At 39.5% G+C, this 20,687-nt stretch overlaps 2 protein-coding genes across 3 annotated transcripts in view; both read left to right on the top strand.

Moving 5' to 3' along the window:
• Window positions 1-4,523, top strand: part of slc8a2b (solute carrier family 8 member 2b) — a 125,662-nt gene extending 121,139 nt beyond the window's left edge. Inside the window, exon 16 of the mRNA XM_088344981.1 lies at window positions 1,337-4,523. Within this exon, the coding sequence (XP_088201107.1) occupies window positions 1,337-1,713 (377 nt within the window). The 3' untranslated portion in view covers window positions 1,714-4,523. The remainder of the gene's footprint in view (window positions 1-1,336) is intronic.
• Window positions 4,524-13,598: 9,075 nt separating this feature from the next.
• srsf7a (serine and arginine rich splicing factor 7a) lies at window positions 13,599-19,205 on the top strand. Of its 2 annotated transcripts, XR_015851547.1 has the most exons (9): window positions 13,599-13,805; window positions 15,807-16,030; window positions 16,223-16,399; window positions 16,489-16,581; window positions 16,759-16,800; window positions 16,893-16,937; window positions 17,018-17,116; window positions 17,697-18,191; window positions 18,746-19,205. XR_015851547.1 is itself a non-coding variant. In XM_088345867.1 (8 exons), exons 2-8 carry the CDS (start codon window positions 15,807-15,809, stop codon window positions 18,795-18,797), a joined length of 732 nt encoding a protein of 243 aa, XP_088201993.1. In that variant the 5' UTR covers window positions 13,601-13,805; the 3' UTR covers window positions 18,798-19,205. The 2 variants fall into 2 exon arrangements, 1 of the variants encoding a protein (XP_088201993.1); XM_088345867.1 differs by lacking the exon at window positions 17,697-18,191 and having other exon boundaries at window positions 13,601-13,805.
• Window positions 19,206-20,687: the final 1,482 nt, after the last annotated feature.

Genomic DNA, 20,687 nt, shown 5'->3' with positions numbered 1-20,687 from the left:
TGGTCATTGTTGTTTAATTGTCTGAAGCGCTAAAACTGCTTTGAAATTGCCGCAAATTAAAATAAATGGTAGAAATCATGTACAGTATACAACCTGTAGAAGCAGTAAACCCTTCATGCTTGGCTTGTACAATTTTGAGAGCTTTCAAACCCTCCATATCCATTTTGTCTCTGGGATTCAAACCACTCGGTTTCCAACAAAGATTTTCATCTCAATTTCTAGGTGTAAGATGTTTGTTTTTTTTATTTAGGCATGATGTTTTACAAAAATAATTTTACCAAAAAAGGACCAAAATTCAGCACACTTTTACTGTAAATCATGATCTCACAATTTCCCCATTGATTTGGTTGTTCATCTAAAAGCTTCACCCCCAAATCCCCCATATGTGGCCTACTATTTGCTACTGGTGACACACAACCAAATATGCGCATATAAACTGACCCCCTGATTTTAGTGTTTTATTTAATAGTTGTAAATATGGCCTAAATGCGAGTACATACAGCAAAGGTAAGATTTTAGACCCAGGCCTAACACGACCCTGTTTTCATGGCAGTTCAGGCCTAAAATGTCCATCATTAGGTTTAGCTTGGTCTAAAAAAAATTGGCTAATGTAACCTCTGCAGATACATAAACATGAAATATGTAAATGTTTATACTGTCTTGTTTAACTTAGATTTTTCTAACAAAAGACAGGCTTTAATTTGTTATCATAAATTACCTCCTCTCCTTCGGAGTCCTCACAAATAAAATATGAAATTTCAGGTTTGCTTCAGGCTCGGTCCTGCAAATCAAGGTAATTGGTTGGCCTTGGGCTCTGTATGGCTTTAATACCCGGATACCTGTGTTGGGCTGGATTTTTAGGCCTTATATTACCTGTAGTTAGTTGTTCCTGTACAGGTCACGCGCCCTTCCCCATGCGCTGGATACTATTCATTACTGGTGACACACAACCAAATATGTGCATATAAATTGACTCCTGACGTCAGTATTTATAATTTATAGATGTAAGTATATATGGTAGAGAGAATATCTCCATGAGGAGAAATTTAGGTTCCACGTACTCTGCTTGAGACGCCACTGAAACTGTATTCAGTTGTACTTTGTAGGTAAATATATACACACCCACCATTCTTTTGCAGTGTTGAGGGCTGTATGTTAGTAATTAGAGATTGTTGTAATTAGTGGTCTCCTTTTAATGAGTTCCAGAGTTACGCACCATGTAGTAACGACAGTCGAGTTACAAACTGTTATTAAAAACGAGTTAAGGTACTTGTCACCAGAAAAAGTAAATGTGTTCCTTTCCTTGGTCCCAACACTGCTCGTATATGCCCTGCAGATACCTTTGCCAGCAAAGTGGCCGCCATCCAGGACCAGCACGCAGACGCCTCGGTGGGTAACGTAACGGGGAGCAACGCCGTCAACGTCTTCCTGGGAATCGGTGTGGCCTGGTCAGTGGCGGCAATCTACTGGAAGATCGAAGGCAAACAGTTCAAAGTGAAGCCGGGCTCGCTGGCTTTCTCCGTCACACTCTTCACCATCTTCGCGTTCATCTGCATGGGCGTGCTACTGTTCCGGCGCAGACCCTCTATTGGAGGCGAGCTGGGCGGCTCGCGACGGTCCCGTATTCTAACCAGCCTGCTTTTCCTGGGCCTGTGGTTCCTCTACATTCTTTTTTCCAGCCTGGAAGCCTACTGCCATATACCAGGCTTCTAAATAAGAGATACATACAGTACATGTTTAAAAAGAGGACAGGTATAAAGCAAGTGTTCTCACATATTTTCAAGGGGCTTCTCATAATCCTCCTAACACTACTACTAAGAACCAACCCATAGATTTTCTGAACATGATTTATGTTCCCCCACTGGTCTTTACAGTCTACCTGTTTTAATCCATGTCCAAGGGTGGCCATTTTGCCAGTTGTTGTTCTTTGGAAATTCCCTAAAAAAGCTCAGGCAATGACCAGTCACAGCTCAAAAGATTTTTTGAAGGTGAGCCACGATTGGTTAATCCTTATGTCGTAAGCAACTGTGATGTCTTTTTCATTCAACAGCAAATGGCAAAAGGACCGCCCCCAAAAATGAATAAAATCAAAATTTTTCTGCTCAATTTATGGTCCACACAGATTTTTCACTTTTCGTTGTGAAGATGACACACTTAAAAAAGTGATGCTTGGAATTTACTTCAATTTACTTCCATTCAGGAATAATTAAAATGATCTAGAGCAGGGTTAGGCAAACTACGGCGCGTGGGCCAGTTCAGGCCCTCAAAAAGATTGAATCCAGTCTGTGAAACAAAGTTGAGAAGGGCACAAGAGAAAAAGAAGCTACAATCATGTCAGACAATGACCTGCAGTTTGAAATATGTCCCCTAAGCTAAGCGCCACTCGCAAAATAAACCACTCACTTTAGCTATATTTGCTGACTGCCATTTATAGACCAGAGAACATTTGAGGAAACAAACCACCCCGAAATTATTTGACTAAAAGTACAAGTCACGGACACAGCGTGTAATGCAACAAGATTGTACTCACCTGGATTTCTTAGCCTGTGTCCCTTTCTGTACCCCCTCAAAAAACAATATTTTTCATTGGGTTTATGGGAAACAATTAAATAGGTGGCTACATTTTTATGTACTTGCTTTTTTTAAATATATTTTATTTATCAAGATATCCAATTTATTTCAATCAAACACCTCTGAAGTAGCCTATTGCATTGAGTTTTTCGATGCAAATGATAACATTTAGTTTTAAAAAAGAAGATATAATTTTGCTTTTTTAATTTAGTTTTTTTGTAAATAAATATATTTTTTTTGTATATTTGGGGTATTCCAAAGCCAATTGGATGAAATGGTCCCTTTACAAAACAAATCGACAATGAAACAAAGCTTGTGTAGGTAAATGTATTAGAGGAAAAATGGATTGGCTTATGTGATCTCCCGGATTTAAGACCCTCTATCACCATTTACAAAAATATAACACATCAATCAGCCATTTCTTTTTCCTCTGCCCAGACATATGCAATTTTTTTCGACCTAATGTTTTTGCCCAACTCTGTTTTTACAGATATTTTTTCTTTTAATTGGGTGCTCAGTCTACTTAAATGATGTATCTGGATCCAGGTCTATTTATTTCGTGCAACCACTTGACAAAGTAAAGTAAATTCAATTTCAGTTTTTATATTGATCAATCAAACCAGTTTAGTGTGTCCCCTGCCCACTGCCCGATGATTGCTGGGATGGGCTCCAGCACATCCGCGACCCTACTGAGGATAAGCGGTGCAGCTAATGAGATGAGATGAGATGAGATATTGATCAATCAAAGAACGTACTTATTTAAAGAAATTTTTGGAGGATGGATTGACTTCCCCTTTTGAAAGCTGTTCTTCAGAAAGTTTGCCAAAATCTTAAAGTCACATTTTCGAAGGGGAATAAAAAAATTGCAATTACGAAATGAATGCCCCCGGCCCGCTACAAAAAGAGCAAAGGCGCTTTTAGAAGAAAGGCGCTAGTAGAAAAACATTAAAAAATGTATGATCTCATGAGAACAAAATAGTTTTACTTCGCCGATAATTCTCCTCTTATATATAAAAGAAAAGTGAAGTCTTAGAATGCTCTAAATTATAATTGATCTGTTAACACCTTACTTTCTGGAAAATAATCTTGAATTTGAACAATTATATTATTGGAAAACTTTTTTTAAACCCCAAAAAATATTTGGATTCCAGGTAGTAAAACATAATTAGTGTCACAATGTCAGATTTTTTTACGTGGTGCATCATGAACATAGCGTACATTTTAATTGCACCAAAGCTAAGGATTTTTTATTTTTGGATATACCTTGAACTATGCTTTTCTTTAGATCCTGGAGAACCCAGTTTGAGAACCACCGGCCTAGAGGGCTCTTTGATACAAGCTCACATTTGCAGCATGACTGCATAGAGTGACAGTAAGCTTCAGAGTAGATGGTGAGAAGAGCTGGAGTGAATGTAGCCTGGATGCTAAGTAAGCTCGAATGGACCAAGAAAACCCATCGGCTGAGGCGAAAAAGAGTGGAATGTTTACAATGACTTTGCTTGTCAAGTGTTTACGAGGCTAACAGAAAGATCAGAAGGACTGAACTTGTAAGTAGAACCACACACATCTGAAACAAAACAAAGCCCCAGTCCCTCCCAAGTGCAATCCATAGGAGGAAACAAAGAGTTGATCCTGGCTGCACGTTTTCCACAGTAACCATATCCACCCCAAGTCATGGAGGAACAGATTTTTGTTTTAATTAGCATGTGCAGAGAGGTGTGGCAACCCACCTCATATGTGAAAATGGAACTCTACTGTAAAAAGCCATACTTCCATTTGTGTGTTTACAACCACTACACTTGAAGAATGCAGACTAGTGTTTCTCAAATTTCTGTCTGTGGACCTCTGGTGGTCATCAAGAAAAAGACCTCACAGAACTTCCAAGGGTCCACCGTCTATTGTTGTAGTGGGCAACTCTGTTGTTTTTCTTTTCGAAAACGTGATCAACTTCCTGGAAACACTAATCTAGACTGAACTAGCGCAGCATGAATCCTAGTGATCTCTTCTTTTGTTCAGCAGATAATGCGTGAGTGTTCGTTACGGCATCTTAGGCCAGCAAATTTTATGTATTGAGATCACATCTCATCAATGAGATCTTTGTCCACACAACCCTTCGTAACAACACCCATACAATGCCTTATAACAACGACAGCATCCAGCCTATTTGAGGCCATTTTTGATTGGTTTCTTAGATCAATCTGCACTTTTGATTCAGGAGGAATAGATTTGCTAACCTAAGATAGCCTGTATAAATGTGGTCTTAATGGACTGAGTTATGATCTTTTAGGCAGAAGCTGCTGCACAGCTAGTTACATCTCTAATTCTAATCTCCTGTCATGGTAGTATTAGCTTTTAGTATTAGTTGCTGGATTCAGGTAACAGCCTGTCGAGGCAGACGTGTGGCACAGTATTGCACATGAGAATGAGTACAGCAATTTAAAGTAATCCTGAACAGAACCATTCTCTAAACCAGGGGTCTCCAACCTTTTTCAAGCAGAGATTTACTTTTTGTTACAAATTAGATACACATTTCCAAAAGAACAACTTATCATTTTATTACCAATTTGTTGCTATGTTATAACCAAGTTATTTATTGGAAGTAGGTTAAATAGACTCAGTCAACCACTAAAAAAAACACCTTTTACTAGAAAATCACAATGACCCAGCACGGGTCATTTACCGCGTTGGAGACCCCTGCTCTAAATCACACACTCAATCCCTACACAATTTATTAAAACACAATCACCCAAAGCCAGGCTACCTTAAAACAATATGCTAAGTACCCATAGAAATTTCACAATTATTTTAGTAATAGTAAAGTTTTGTTCCAGATTATTCACAGAAAATGTGGTTCGTTTTTAGACACAAGAAATATCCTACTCTAAAACCAGCTCTCTCTTACCCCAAATTAAATTAAGTAAGAAATTAAGTGTTATAAACACTTATCAAATGTAATAGTAGCTGCCAAATGTGAGACTCCAGGATTTATTTCCTCTTGTATAAATAGCAGTGGTGTCAACTTTAAGGCTTTGAAGCTTAGAAATTACAAATGGGTCTTTTTAGAAGGCTCAAAGCATCAACTCTGAATTATAGCCTTAAAATATAACCTGACAACGCTATTAATTTGTACTATAACTGTATTTTCTCACAAAAAAACCTGCTTGTTCACTGTGACTTGAAATGAGGTACAAATGTAGTTTTGTGGTAGCCATGCCTTGACCTTAATCTTACCTTAAACATTCAACATCAAAACCTGAATCCTCAACTCAAACCCAAATCCCCTAAACCAGAGATAGGCAGCACTGCCAGCATGTTACAATGTACCCCACCTTCAAAACTACCGGCTCAAATCATCAGTTCATCATAAGGTCGTGCAAAATAAGGATCCTGAGTGTTTGGTTACTTACCCCAAATTAACAAAGCTTCACCCTCAAATCCTCTCCCCCTACAACAGTTTTTTGTATAATTAAAAATGTACACAACAAGCAGGCGCAAAACAGTAATGCATTCATTATGTTCAGCTATCTCTAATGTTCAGTTGTGCTGTTTTGCAAACAAGCTTTTTCATGTAAAAAAAAGAAAGAAAGTTCATGCTAAGGAAAGGAAACACAACCGCAGCACAATCTTCTGGACAATTTGTGTACTGTGACAGTCTGTTTAACGGTGACGATCTGCTCTTAACAGTTGAAGTGCAATCTGTCACGGTGAGATGAGAACCACACAATTCCTTTTTCCTGGATGAAGATAACTTTGTAACCTTTCTAAAGCTAATTTTGTATATTTTCCTCAGCTTCAATGAGGTTGTTGATTTTGTACGACTGAATCATCCTTCAGTCTTCTCAGTGCGCACAAAAAACACTGCAGTAGTTTACACAACCTTGTTACTGAAAATAAAGGTTTTGATACAAGTCTCAAGTGTAGAATATCACAAGCAAGCGTATAAAATAAGAGGGTTAACCTTTAGTGCTGGCTGCTTCTTTGAATTTAGGAGCATTAATTTAGATATTCTTTTTTATGTACAATACATGAAGTTGGCGAACTGTGCCCACAGATATTGGTTTCAATATGTGCAATACAGAAAATGTGTCTGTAACTGTTTTGGGAATCATTAACTTATTCCAATATCCCAGAGATCCATAAACATTACCGTTCAAAAGTTTGGGGTCACCCAGTATTTTCCACGAAAAATAAGCTTTTATTTATCAATCAAATTGTCTGTGTTCTTTTGCCCATATTAATGTCCTTCTCTTGTTGGCCAGTCTCAAATATGGCTTTTTTTCTTTGCCACTCTGCCTTGAAGGCCAGCATCTCGCAATCGCATCTTCACTGTAGATGTTGACCTTGGTGTTTTGCGGGTAGATTTAACCAAGTTGCTGGTTGATGACCTATAAGGTGTCTATTTCTCAAACTAGAGAATTTGTCATTTTTCTTGGATGTTTCTCTTTGTACTCTGGTCAGAGCCTGTTTGTGCTGTTCTCTGAAGGGAGTAGTACACACCATTGTAAGAGATCTTCCGTTTCTTTCCAATTTCTCACATGAAATAGGATTAATTTCTAGGGAAAAGGAAAAAATGTAGGATTTCACACAAAGGTTTTTTTTCTGCCAGACTAGCTTAAAGGAAGGTCAGTTTTATATCTTCTCTAACCAGCTACTGTAAACTGCTTGCACAGGGGTTTTCTGATCATCCAAACACAACATACTTTTAGGACACTGCAGTGCTCGTTGAGGGAAGTGGACCTCCTTAGACCTATAAAGATGTTGCATTATAAAGCAAACGTTTGCAGCTAAAATAGTCATTTACCACGTTAACAATGTATGGGTGAATTTCTGATTAGTTTCATGTTATCTTCATATAAAAAAACAATTATTTCCCTTAAAAAATAAGGACATTTTCAAGCGACCCCAACATCTTGAACGGTAGAGTAGGGATTTTTAATAATTGACTGTTTACCGTGGATTGAATTAAAAAGGCAACACATCAACATCGCCTAACTTCCCTTTGGTAATAAATTCAAACCCATCCAAAACATATGTTGGTAACAATGACGACAAGTGTTATGAAATGACACACCCCACTAAAAAGGGCGTTATTGAGTATCGAGAATAATTCCCAACACAGGGTGTCTGTTATTAGCTTCTCAGACATGAAGTCAACATAGCCGTCATGTGCCAGTGTTTTTGTCGCTCCTCATCCCGTTCCCTTTTTGTGGTGGATTTGTTTTGAGTGTATGTATGTAGCATGTTTACATGAAGGAACAAAGCGGAACACGTGTAGCATAAAACCAAGAAAGCCAGAGCGAAGACTTTCTCGCAACATCCGGCCAATGTTCTCCATTTCGGAGCCTTCTTTACTGTTTGGCTTCGGCCTTTGCTGTTCTCTAGTTAGATGTGACATCACCTTCTCCTCTCCCCGATGTGTGTATGGTGCGTGCGGGTTTTCGCCGTGTTCCTCACCAGTTGCATGAAGAACCATTGCGTTTTGTGTGTTTTAGCCGCATGTAAAATGATGCCTTGTGCTTATTTTATAGGAGCAGTTTCCCTGAAATGAGTGGACAAAAGTAGCAGGAGACTCAGACATCAGATTACAGGTTGCCTTGTAGGAACTGATTAAATAAAAGCCTGTTTTCTTGTTTTCAAGGCAACTTTTCTATGCCACGTCGCGGGTCTTTGTTGATGTTTACTGTCGTGTTTGAATCCCGGGTTATATGTCTTGTTCTTGTGTCTGTGTGTGAACATTTCTCTCTGCCTGAACTTTGTCAGAAAAAAAAGATGTTACTGACATTATCATGTATTCACCTCTGTGATAAATCATTATTTCAGAATTATATTTAAGTTTTATATCAAATGTATACAAATAATATATTTAAAAAATGATGCTTGTTTTTCAAAACATGGCATGACATGTAATGTGTTTCTCAAACAAAACAAGACTTCTCTATTCAGCGAAAGTTGACCCTATTAAAATATATTTTATTTATTTTCAAGGGATTATGTGTCTGAGTCTTATTTTGAATCACGTGCACTCATTCATCAATCGCAACTTTTAATATCTCTTTTGATTTAATTTCAGTCGTGGAATCCATACCAGACAACTAATAAGAGGCCTATCTGACAATTTGGGAGCTGAAATGTAGGCTTCTTCCATGCTTAAGTGCATTTTCATAAAACCACGTTAGCCCATTACCCGTCAGCTACTTATGGAACAGGCCTACGAACCATTCATGTGTTGCCTAGGTGCCTCTTGGTATTTGCAGACCTGACATTGGTTGACCACTGACTGACAGAGACAAACAATCGAAACACAAACAACCTGGAGAGTATGTATAGAGGCTTCTGAGGGTCAAGTGCCTCTTTAAGTGCCCGCCATATTGGAATACAATAAAAAATAGAAGAAAATGCTACTACAAATCGATCTGAGTACTATAGAGGTTTTGATGGGGTTTTGGAGACTAGATACGTGGAAAAGTTGAGAGAAATTAAAGACAGAGACCTGTACTTTGTGAAAAACTACAAGTTGCCATTAGATCCCAGCGTTTTACCTGCAATTTCTTACAGACATTGTAAACTACAGAGAAAGCCCATACACCATTGACAAGCTCCTATCTTATTAAAGCCTCAAAGCTAAAACCAAGTTGAGATCAAAGGTCACCGTTTGTTCTTGTACGTGTAAGTTAATCAATAACTATTAATGACTGTGAAGATACCTTATACAAAGTGATCCGAGCAAACCTGGGTGAACTTGAGGTTGCTTTCTTTTGTGTCTCGAGAAAAGTTCGACAGCCATTTTCTATTTAATAAGGCTGTTTTTATAACATTCTTTTGTGATCACAGCAGACAAACGATAGAACAATTTTTCTCGATAGAAGTCAATTTACATGTAATTGTACAGCCATTACAATCACGTCTGAAACCTACACGAGGGCAAATACACTAAAAAAACAGCATTAGGAAAATTGAGAAACCTTGAGAAGGGGCTACATATGAGGTAATCCCCTTCCAGCATGACAGGAATGCAATGGATGTTGCAGAGTCACCAATAGAAACAATATAATCTACAATCTACAAGATGTATAAATGTTTCTCATATTGATCCCCTCGATTCTCAGATCCATTGACAGCACAGAGGTTTGCCATTGATAACACATATACGCTTAAAGTAATTCTGGTATCAATCTTACTCTTTGTAATCAAGTCAAGTTAAGTGTATCCGTACAGCCCTTAATCACAAGTAGGCTCAAAGATCTGTACAGACTACAGACTATGATTAAACCATCCCCTGATCTAAAAACTACATGAGGGCAAGGAAACACTAAAAAACCTTAGCATGAGGAAATGAAGAAACCTTGCGAATCCAATACTAATGACGTTTAAAAGTTATGTGAAAGCCTCTATCACAGGCAAAGAATAACAACATAAATACCAGAGGTTTGTGTCTGGTGGAGTCAGATTTATAGATAAATGAACCTACATCATATTATTGGCAGAACAAAAAAGCAATATATAAACTGTAGAATGGAACAAATGTGTTTTATTGTCTTACCCTAACTTAGAAATGAAGTATATGCGCTGCTCCTTTAAAAAAAAAAAGGATCAATAAATATATTATTATATAAAAATTACTGGATGGCTTGACTTGCCGTTAGCATGCTAATACTATCACAAATTCCTGGTGTTGCTCTGAGGGTGCTGAGGAAGAGCATTAATCACCCTCAACGCTGCAAAGAAAAAACACTGGTTACAAGGCTTGAAGAGTAACAGGTACATGTAATGGCATTACATAATCAGAATAATTTTTTTTTATTGTATTTCGTTACAGTGACAGAAAAAAACATAATCATGTGTTTTGTAGAAATAAGGATTGCATTACGGGATTACAATTTTATTTAGAAAGCATATTTTTGTATGTGCTACTTTGAAATTATTTTTATTATTTTCCTCATTCGCATTAGCTTTGTTTACATTCGCCAAGTCTGCTTGCTCCTCTCTCTTTCTGCCGTCTCATTCAATCCACACAAACTAATCGGTGCGCTCACTCTCAGTTCCCCCGCAGCTGTCCCAGGTACCTGACTAGAAAACATGACTAAAAGACCAAAAACTTAGCAAAACTAACAAAATATGTGATGTATTTAAAGTGCAACTAACAGGACAACATCAACAAACAAGTATGAAAATATTGTTTGTATTAAATAACATGAAATGATTAAAGCAACTGAATACCTGGGGACACCTGCCCTCTTCCACAACATCCTTTTAGGCGTCCGTTCATTCTCTTGATGCACTCATTCACATTAGTCTCACATTTAATATAATTAATGTGCTGATGGATGATTTGTTTCATGATAATTTCAATCACTGACACGAGAAAGCATCAGAGAGAGATGACAAGACGTGCCAGAGTTTTAAGGATAATTTAGAGGCGAACCATTCGTGTGTTTAAATTCAACAATATTGGGTTCTTATGAAGTTGAAAGCTTTAAGTACTTGGGTTGTGATGTGGCTGCAGTTGGGGGAATGGAGTGCGAGGTATTGCACAGAGTGAATCAAGGAAGCAAGGTTTTGGGTGCTCTGAGGAGAGTGATGAGCAACAAAAGTATGAGTATGGATGTTAAAAGGAGACTGTATGAGCGTCTGATTGTGCCAACTGTGTTGTATGGTGCAGAGACTTGGAGCCTGAATGCAGATTTGAGAAGGAAATTAAATGTTTTTGAGATGAAGTGTTTGATGATTATGTTAGGAGTGACAAGATTGGATAGATTGAGGAATGAAGTTGTTAGAGACAGAACTGGAGTAGTAGTGGAACTAAGCAAACGTGTGAATAAAAGAGTACTCGGTTTGTTTTGGACACATGGAGAGGATGGATGAGGAGCGAATGTTGAAGAGGATCTACAGAGCAAAAGTAAATGGAAGGAGAACGAGAGGAAGGCCGCAATTGATGTGGATGGATGGTGTTGGGAGGAAAGAGGTCTCAATATAACAGAAGCTAGAGTTCTTGTTGGCGATAGGAATGAGTGGAGAGGTGTTGTAACAGGATAGTGGGATGTTTAGACGTATTCTAAGGGACGGGAAGGGCACCTGTTTGATGCGGCAGGGGTAAACCAGTGAAATCTGTCGGGCCCTGCTGTTGAACAGTAGTGTGTGGTGTCACCCTGACCTAAGTGACATGGCCGCTTTCTTTTGTGTCCCGTTTCATCTGGAGGGACGAGAGCAGGACCAATTTGGGTGCCAAGGTGCTTAACTTGTTTGGGTGTTTGGGCATTTGGGTTGGCCATGGTCCCAAACATTTTTGTGTGTGTTTTTTGCTACTTTTCCCATTTTTATTTATTTATTTATTTATAATTTTCTTTGTTTTTGTGCATGTGTTTGTCTTGCTGTCGGTCACTCATCTCGTAGGATATGACCAGGGTAGCTAGATAGATGGATTGGGTTCTTTATGGTGCTCTTCATGTGATCTAAAACAGCATAAATTATCTGCCATGTGAAAGAGGGTGTTTTATTTTTGCTGAAAAATGGTTAAATTTGAGCCTTTCTTTTTTGTTTTTACGAAGGGCAATGACCTAATATTGGTATCCCCAAGTTATATTGGTCATTTTTCTTAAACACAATTTTGTAATTGTATTTATATTTGGTTAATTTTGTCTCTTATTAGCATATTACATATTGAAATAAATAATCCCAAAGTAATTGAAAGTAATCGAGTTATGTCTCATCTCATCTCATTAGCCGTACCGCTTATCCTCAATAGGGTCACGGGGGGCTGGAGCCCATCCCAGCAATCATCGGGCAGTGGGCAGGGGACACCCTGAACTGGTTGCCAGCCAATTGCAGGGCACACAGGGACAGACAACTCATTCGCTCATTCACACCTAGGGACAATTTGGACCGGCCAATTCACCTGAAATGCATGTCTTTGGAATCTGGGAGGAAACCGGAGTGCCCGGAGGAAACCCACGCAAGCACGGGGAGAACATACAAACTCCGCACAAAAAGTCTGGAGCTGGATTTGAACCCACGACAGGTTCCCATGACATGAACTGTGCCGCACAAGCGCTAACCACTGCGCCGCCGTGCTTCGAGTTATGTTAGTTTATAAATTACAAAAATATATATGAAATATATATGAAATATATATATATATATATATATATATATATATATATATATATATATATATATATATATATATATATATATATATATATATATAAAACATCATACTATTGTATTGGGATTAGGTGACTGATTACAGTTTTCAACAGGTAAATAGTAACCGTATTGGATTACATTTTTAAAGTAATCCTTCCAACCCTGCTGGTTGCCTTGCTTGGATGGGAATGTAAAATAATGACAAGGTAGGATTTTGTTCTTTTTTTTTCATGTATAAATTTAACATTACTCATTGTTATACTATTACTCTTTGCTTGTTATTTTAAATTGTAGGATTTTATCTTTTAGATATTTTTATATATTTAAATTGCACTTTTTGATTTTTTTCCTTAAACATGTTCCAATTAAAATACATTTAATTCTATTCTGTTGTCTGGCGCTGAAGTGTGATCCTTGGTCTCACTATTGCCCTCTGCCATGAGGCAAGAGAAGTGCGTGCCTCCCTCTGCATCTGCGGACCATTGGCGGAGTAATACCTTACGATACCTTCTAATTGTGGTAGTAATATTCACAATATAATGTGAAAATTCAGCCGTTTTGTAAAAGAAATTTCCTATATTGTTAAGTTAAATGAGAAAGATTTTTGATACAAATTAAATGTAATCTTTGTGTATTTCGGATTTTACATTTTTAAGATGACAGGTGAGGCACAGCTTAATTAGTCCATGTTGGCTTTATTCTACAATTTAAAAAAAGATAACGTTCCTAAATATGTGAGTATTCCGTTCAGCAAACCGTACAAGGACATTTTAACAACGTGTTTATCTTAATATCGATGCAGTTTTTCAGTTCTTCCGCAACCACGAAAGGGGATCGAATTTCTACAACGCGGAAATCACGTGTTCAAATCCCGGGCTTTGCCTAAAGATACCCGTATGTTTGTCAGTCACCCCTACGCAACCTACGCCGGTGACATGCGCGAAACTCTTTAACGGAATTCTGAGGGAACTTTCTATTTTTGTGTAAAACTTTTATCGCCTAGAAGAAGGAACAATAATTCTCCCCAGTTTAGGTGTTCGTAGTTTCGTTTGAAGGCGAATTGGACATCGTCGACGCAACCACGGAAGAAGGTAAAGCAAACGTGCTCGGTCCTCATTGTTGTGTAGCAGGCTGTGCTAAAGGCCTTATTATCCTCGATGCGTTGCAACAAATACTACAACTGAACATTCCAGCTGTGTTGAATTTCTAATTATATATGGGCGGATTTTATGCCATTTCGTTCATTTTGTGCAAATATGGGACTGCAAACTGAATTAACGTCGTCTTCCGCTCAGGCCTAGAGTCAACCATTAATCCACGAGTCGTCGTATGGTTGCCAACAGCAATAAGGAACATTTCTCAAAGCTTACAACAACACACTTTGCGTAATCGTGTTTCATAAATGTTCAAAACAAATTAAAATGATTCAATGTATTTCCTAAATATTTTGATTTAATTCTTTGTATGATATATGTTGATTCTTTATCCATCCCCGTAGGGAAATTCACACATCCAGCAGTATCCTTGTGTAATGAAATGATCTGCATTTATATAGCGCTTTACAGTCTGCTTCACATTTCCCAATAGCGGCCGTGCAGCAATGTAAGGCGCTAACCTGCTTATTGGGGGCATTTGGGGTTCATTGTCTTACCCAAGGACACTTCGACATGTAACACGGAGGATCCGGGTTTCAAACTCTTGAGCCAGTGCCGCCTCGAAAATGAAGTGTTGAAAATGATAATAAAGTAAAAGGATTATAATACATAAATACCCATCGTAACGTGCTGCTATAGAGTATTTAAATAGTGCTACTTCAAATACACACTGTAATAAAAATAGGGTGATAAGCTAATGTGGGGTTTCATGTAGGCTTTTTCTCCCCCGGGTGGAGTTAAAGAGCCTCATGGCATGAGGAAGTAATGATCTCCTCAGTCTGTCCGTGGAACAAGACTGACAGCAGTCCTTGTGATGTATTGAGAAACATTCGACTGTCATTAGATCATTCACCCAATTTATGGAGTGTAAGCCTCTTGTTTTAGTATAGATGACTCTTGCCCCCCAAAAAATAACTCTTCTCTCAAATGCACATTTTGTCCGATTCCCATGACATGAACTGTGCCGCACAAGCGCTAACCACTGCGCTGCCGTGCTGCCCTCTTGTGATTTTAGTTTTGAGTAAAGAACCAGGCTATGAATTATTTCAACGATTCTGGAATCTCTTTCAAGTGTTGAGTACATTAATTGATTCAGATGATTATTTTAAAGCACCTTTCAGGACACCCGAGGTCACTGTACATATGAGTAGGACACAACAATAACAATGAAGAATAAAACAACCAAGAAATGAATAGGCAATAAAACACATTATAGGTAAAAAGGGCGGTGTGTAATGCATATGGTCAAGAATAGGCAAGTCTAAAGAGGTGAGTTTTGAGTCCGGTTTTGAAGGTGGACAGGGTCGCAGAATTTCTGAGGTCAGGTGGCAATGAGTTCCAGAGCTGGGGGGCAGAGCAGCTAAAAGCGCTGCTCCCCATGGAGCCGAGGCGGGCATGGGGTGTAGTGAGGTGGAGTGAGAAAGATGATCTGAGGGTGCGAGATGGAGTGGCAGTGTGAAGGAGGTTGGAGGGGGAGGGAGGGGCAAGGTTATGATTAGGCTCATTTAGAATACCTCCTCATGACATGTAATTTTTTTAGAGGGGATTTATGGTTTTGTTTTGCCAAATTGTATACTAAAACATTCAAATGCTTCAACTATTTCACTTTTATGTGTAATGAATGTAAATATAGGAACGTTAATGTTCATCACTACTTTTCTCTTTTTTTATTTGGTTCATTGGTAGTCTTTAATCTAGGAAAAAATTGTAATTCTCAACAAATTACAGTTGATGCTAAGCACAATTTTTAACCGATTTTCTACCATCACTTCTAAGTACAATTTCTCCTGGTAATGTTGTTTTAAATTATATACTATTATATTGAAAGTTCCCTACTTTAAACTTTCCCTGTACCTGTAAGACAGTTTTATTTGAATATGATTTCTGTCATTTGAAATACTTAATGCTAACATTTTTGTTGCTCCCTGCTTTCGGAAGATGTCCTACTACTCCTCATCCCGAAGTTCATCCCGTGCCACCGACTGCAAGGTTTATGTTGGTGACCTAGGCAATGGTGCAGCCAAGGGCGAGTTGGAGCGGGCTTTCAGTTATTATGGCCCACTGAGGACTGTGTGGGTTGCAAGGAACCCGCCAGGGTTTGCCTTTGTGGAGTTTGAGGACCCAAGAGATGCCGAGGATGCTGTGAAAGGGATGGATGGAAAGTAAGTATGTTTGACTTTAGAGAAGTATTTTCTTTATAAAAGAACATTAAATAAACCTCGCCACATGTCCTTTATGAACGGCTGGTATTGTGACACATATTTATTTTGTATTGTTGATCATTCTTACTCTTATCTAGCATTCTTAAAACTGCAAAGTTGATTCCTGTTAAATGGTATACTATTTGTTCCCAGGCTTTTGTGTGGGTCACGTGTTCGTGTGGAGATGTCAACGGGCATGACCAGAAAAGGCCGTGGTCGCCCTAGCCGCCGCCAATTTGATCCAAATGACCGCTGTTACCAGTGTGGGGACCGTGGCCACTATGCGTATGACTGCTACCGCTTCAGTAAACGAGGAGGTCGTCGTAGCAGGTTGGGTGGAGAATGCGTGTTGGAGGATTTAAAATATTTACAGTGATCCGACCAGACCACATAACTCTTAATTTTGTGTCATACCACAGGTCCCGATCCCGTTCTCGATCTCGGTCCAGGTCCCGATCCCGTGGGCGCCGCTACCGTTCCCGCTCCAACTCCCGCAGCCAAAGCCGCAGTCGGTAAGGACGTTTGAGTGAAATCGTGGCTTATTGTTTGGATCTTGGTGCCAGCTAGTATTGAACTTTTGTTTCTTAATTTTTTGTTCTCATTTAACTGGAGTAAGCTTTTTTGTTGCTGTAGACTGTAGATTTTAACCCACTAATATGATAATCCCTATTTTTCTATGTCCTATTTAGGAGCCGTCGCCGCTCGCCATCATATTCCAGGCGCAGAAGCAGGTAAAAACAAAAATATAACCATTTGCTCACCAAATTTTAATTTTTCTTCTTTGACTCATCCAACTTCTTACCCTGTTGTTTTTTTACATCAGGTCTGGCTCTCAAGCCCGCTCCAAGTCCAGGACTCCAATGAGAAGGTGAAATTTAGCTGGGATAATATAAATAAACGACATTGCTGGTTCCAGTGTAGTACAAATTTGATTCCCCCCTTCTACAGTCGTTCCAGGTCCCATTCTCGGTCCAGGTCTGCACCAAGAGGGCATTCTGCCTCCCGTTCCCGCTCTCGTTCCCCATCGGCCAATCACAAGAGGAAGAGGTATGCAGCCCATCTCTTGTTCCTGATTATGCCATTTAACAGCATACTAGCATTAGTCCCGCCTAGTCTGGCAAGTAGCAATTTGCAGGAAAAAGCTCCAAAACAATACTAGTTGATTCTATCTGATGTCAGCTGGAGTCACATCTACTGAGTTCAAGCAGCGAGGGTCAGATTTCTAAGTAGTTAATTCTTCAAGCTGATGTTGTAACCAGGTCACCTTACAAACTGGTTGCGTTCACCGTCGTTGTCAACCCTGGGAAGACCGTCTGAGCGACTGCAAATCTGAAAGGCTACGCTGACCAGTCGAAATCTTCCATCGCTGCGGTCAGACTTGCTGGTGTGGCAAGAAAATTAAACTATATGAGGGGTTTATGCGGATAATAGGGTAATCTAGCCGAAAAGCGCGCAAATTGTTTGTTCTCTTGCTTCGCTTAATTGTCTCGAGATGAATTTGGGGTAAATTAAATGTTATGAATTTGGGACTCCTGGACGGTGTGGCCATAAAAATTTAAATCGAGTGCACCTAAATTTGAGCAATTTTGCCGCACAGATTTGTTTATTTTTCATATTTTCTTTAAAGTGTGTGCTGGGAGCTGCGCACTGCGCTGACACTACAGCTGATCCCAGGCCCAGGGTCTGCCAGCTGGCGGTGTTTACGTCCTGCGGGAGGGTGACTAAGCGCTGAACTGAGATCAGCCTTCGCCTGGCGTTAGACAGCGAGAACCTCCTCCCGCACACTGAACGGGTGACCGTCTGTCCGACCGACGCACACGCTCAGACCAGATCAGCCTGTCGTGCACTCTTGCAATTGTTCTCCTAGAGTCACCCAAGGCCGCCCGCCAGACGGCAGATCTACCAGAGCGCCGTCACGAACTATTCAGAGTTTGACTTTTTAAATTCCATTACCCGACTACCAGACCCCCTACTACCTACCAGAGTCTGCGGCCTCTGTCTTAGCTTCTGAAAATGAGAGCGAGCTGACCAGAGATCAGTCTACAAGAGCGTAGTCATCCGTCCTTCAGTGCTTTCATCCTTCGCTTCTCTGTACTTGTTGTTTCTGCCAGTGTCTCCAAAGGTAAAGACAACTTCCCCACCCAATCCTCTCTATTTACCTCCCATTCTTCCTGTGACAAGCTCTTGTTTATGGTCAAAGAAAATGCAGTCTTTATCAGCAGTGGGGCCGTGGGTGGTGATAAAGATGAGAATGAGCATGCTCGTGAGTGCTGTGTGTCATTGGAGCGCATGTGTTACGACGCGGGCAGAAGTTCATCAGAAACTGGGTACAGCCGCACAGGATTTACTCCCCGCTCTGCCTTCCCATGGACACTATATTAGCTGTCGATGGATATGTGTTCCTCACAGCTTATGGTATCTCCTACTTTTTAGCCGTAAGGCGGCAGACTGGTTTTACTTTGCACCAAAAATCTGGTATTTGTTCCTTGTCTTAAAACGTAGGCTAATAATGTGTTACACAGTTTTACACCTTAAACCCGGAAAGTAATTTCTCAAACGTTGGTCAGCAAATGACTTCGCTGAGTGAATGAATGTGCAGTGTGATGGTGGTTGTCTTTGGACTTACTTTAATTTTCATCCACGGTAAACTGAACATTCCCTTTTTTTCTCTTTCAGTCATTCCCGCTCGGCAAGTCCAAAGCGAAGTCCAACACCAGCCAACGACTGAGTAAAGAACAAGACTACTCCCTACCCCCGTCCGTTTTTTTTTTTTTTCAGCAGCCCTCAGCGTTGGTTTCAATGTTAAATCACGTACATTTTTTTTCCCCATAAGCTGTAGGTAAGAGGACCTGATCTTTATGTGTCATGTTCTTTTGTTGTTAAATGGTGACAGTCTTTTAACCAATTCAACCACTTATTTTGTGGCTAACATAATTTCATGGAGCATATCCCGACTTTCATTGCTTCATAATTGACATTTCTCTGTTGCACTGCACCCACTTCCCCCTTTCCCTTTTTGCCTTTGTGTGTTCCTGTGTATTATTTTTAATTTTGGATGTGGGTGAAACTTTCCCCCGGAAGGGCTGCTTATATTAAGACTGGCAGTTTTATTTTTAAATAAACCTCTCGAATATAACACTGCTTCCTTTTGGTGTTTTTGTTCATTTATTTCTTTCTTTATTTATTTTATTGACAGTTGACTTGACCCACAATATGTCAATTGCCTGAAATCGGGTTAAGCAGGTCAACAATAAATGTGTAAAAATTAAATGAAATCTCAAACAAAATTTTTTTGGTTTTTGATTGGTCCCATACAGCCCCACGTGCCTTAACATATGGCGACTATGACGTGAGCTGCAAAATTACTAATTTATATGCATGTTGAGGGGTACCCCTTTTTGTTTCTAAATGTAAGGTGTATTAAAAAGGATGTTTTACTGAAGTGTGAAATTTTTGAATGATTTCATTAGTATTGGCTACCGGTATCGAAGTACATCAGTGATTGTTTTTGCCACAATATAGCAGGTTCAATATACAGGAGGTAAAGTTGGAACAGATCTCCGCCCTATGTATCGTTTTTGTTGGTTCACAGCTCACAAATCCCTTAACTACCAGGGTGGTTGGAGCACCACTTCCTAAGGTGTGTCATTGGGAAGTACAGCCTACATCACTCTTCGTGACGTTTTGGGGGTATGGTTTTGCTTCCCCACGTGTAACGGTTTCATTGTTACCAGTAGCAGGAGAAGCCCCCTGAACTGACTGGTTCATTCTTTGTAAAGCGTCATCCTGCTCCCCAGAAATGTGCCGAAATTTAGCATTTAAGGGCAGTAAATTGTGATCGTGGTCCGAGATCTTAAATGATTGGGGAACAACATATTTTTTTCTAAATTTTTGTGTAATATGTCCAAAACATTGCATCACTTGCTGAGTAATTTAGAATATATCATATATGGGTCATTTCAGGGTAAACACACATTAGGTTTTTGACGCTGTGGTGTGTCCGAAGTGCTGTGGTGAGCACATTCGCCTAACACGTGAAAGGTCCCTCGTTAGAGAATACATGGAAATATTTTTTAGTCTGGAGAAAGGATCCGCAAGTCGTGAATTGACAAAGACGAAACCGGGGAGCAATGTTCCAACTTGCCCTAGACACACTACAGGAAATGGTGCCCCTATTACAGCATTAGTTAAGGAAACCACCCACATTTAGGACCAGTTATCAGTATTGGCTCAATGCTAAGTTTCTAACAATGAAAATCAACGGCGACCAGATAATGAATGTGCCGTACCAGAGTCAGATTAGAAGGCTTCTGCTAATAACCATGGGTTCCAATGCCCCTAAAACCTTTTTACCCAAAAAGCCATATTAGCAAAATATTGTGATTTTTTTTTTTCTTCTGAGAGCCACAAGACAAAACCGACAAACCCGCTTTCCAGACAAAAGCTCATTCTTCAGCACATTTCTTTTTATGTTTGATACATACTTGTCAACCTGTACGTTTTTGCCGTACAAAGTACGTTTTGTTATGCATTTTAAGACGTGTACGACGTACAAGAAAATCTGTACGGAAAAACGCAAATTTGTCAATTATGATTACTGTCCGATAGACACAGACTA

Source organism: Urocampus carinirostris, chromosome 10, assembly GCF_059441175.1.
Source record: "Urocampus carinirostris isolate Australia breed hairy pipefish chromosome 10, RoL_Ucar_1.0, whole genome shotgun sequence".
Taxonomy (NCBI): domain Eukaryota; kingdom Metazoa; phylum Chordata; class Actinopteri; order Syngnathiformes; family Syngnathidae; genus Urocampus; species Urocampus carinirostris.
The sequence above is the reverse complement of the archived record's forward strand: the minus strand, read 5'-3'. Positions and strand labels throughout refer to the sequence as shown.

Bases quoted from the DNA above. Each gene is read 5' to 3' on its own strand.
- srsf7a (XM_088345867.1), top strand. From the start codon at position 15,807: ATGTCCTACTACTCCTCATCCCGAAGTTCATCCCGTGCCACCGACTGC. The intron at 16,031-16,222 runs GTAAGTATGTTT...ATTTGTTCCCAG, and splicing joins GTGAAAGGGATGGATGGAAA to GCTTTTGTGTGGGTCACGTG. The intron at 16,400-16,488 runs GTTGGGTGGAGA...GTCATACCACAG, and splicing joins CGAGGAGGTCGTCGTAGCAG to GTCCCGATCCCGTTCTCGAT.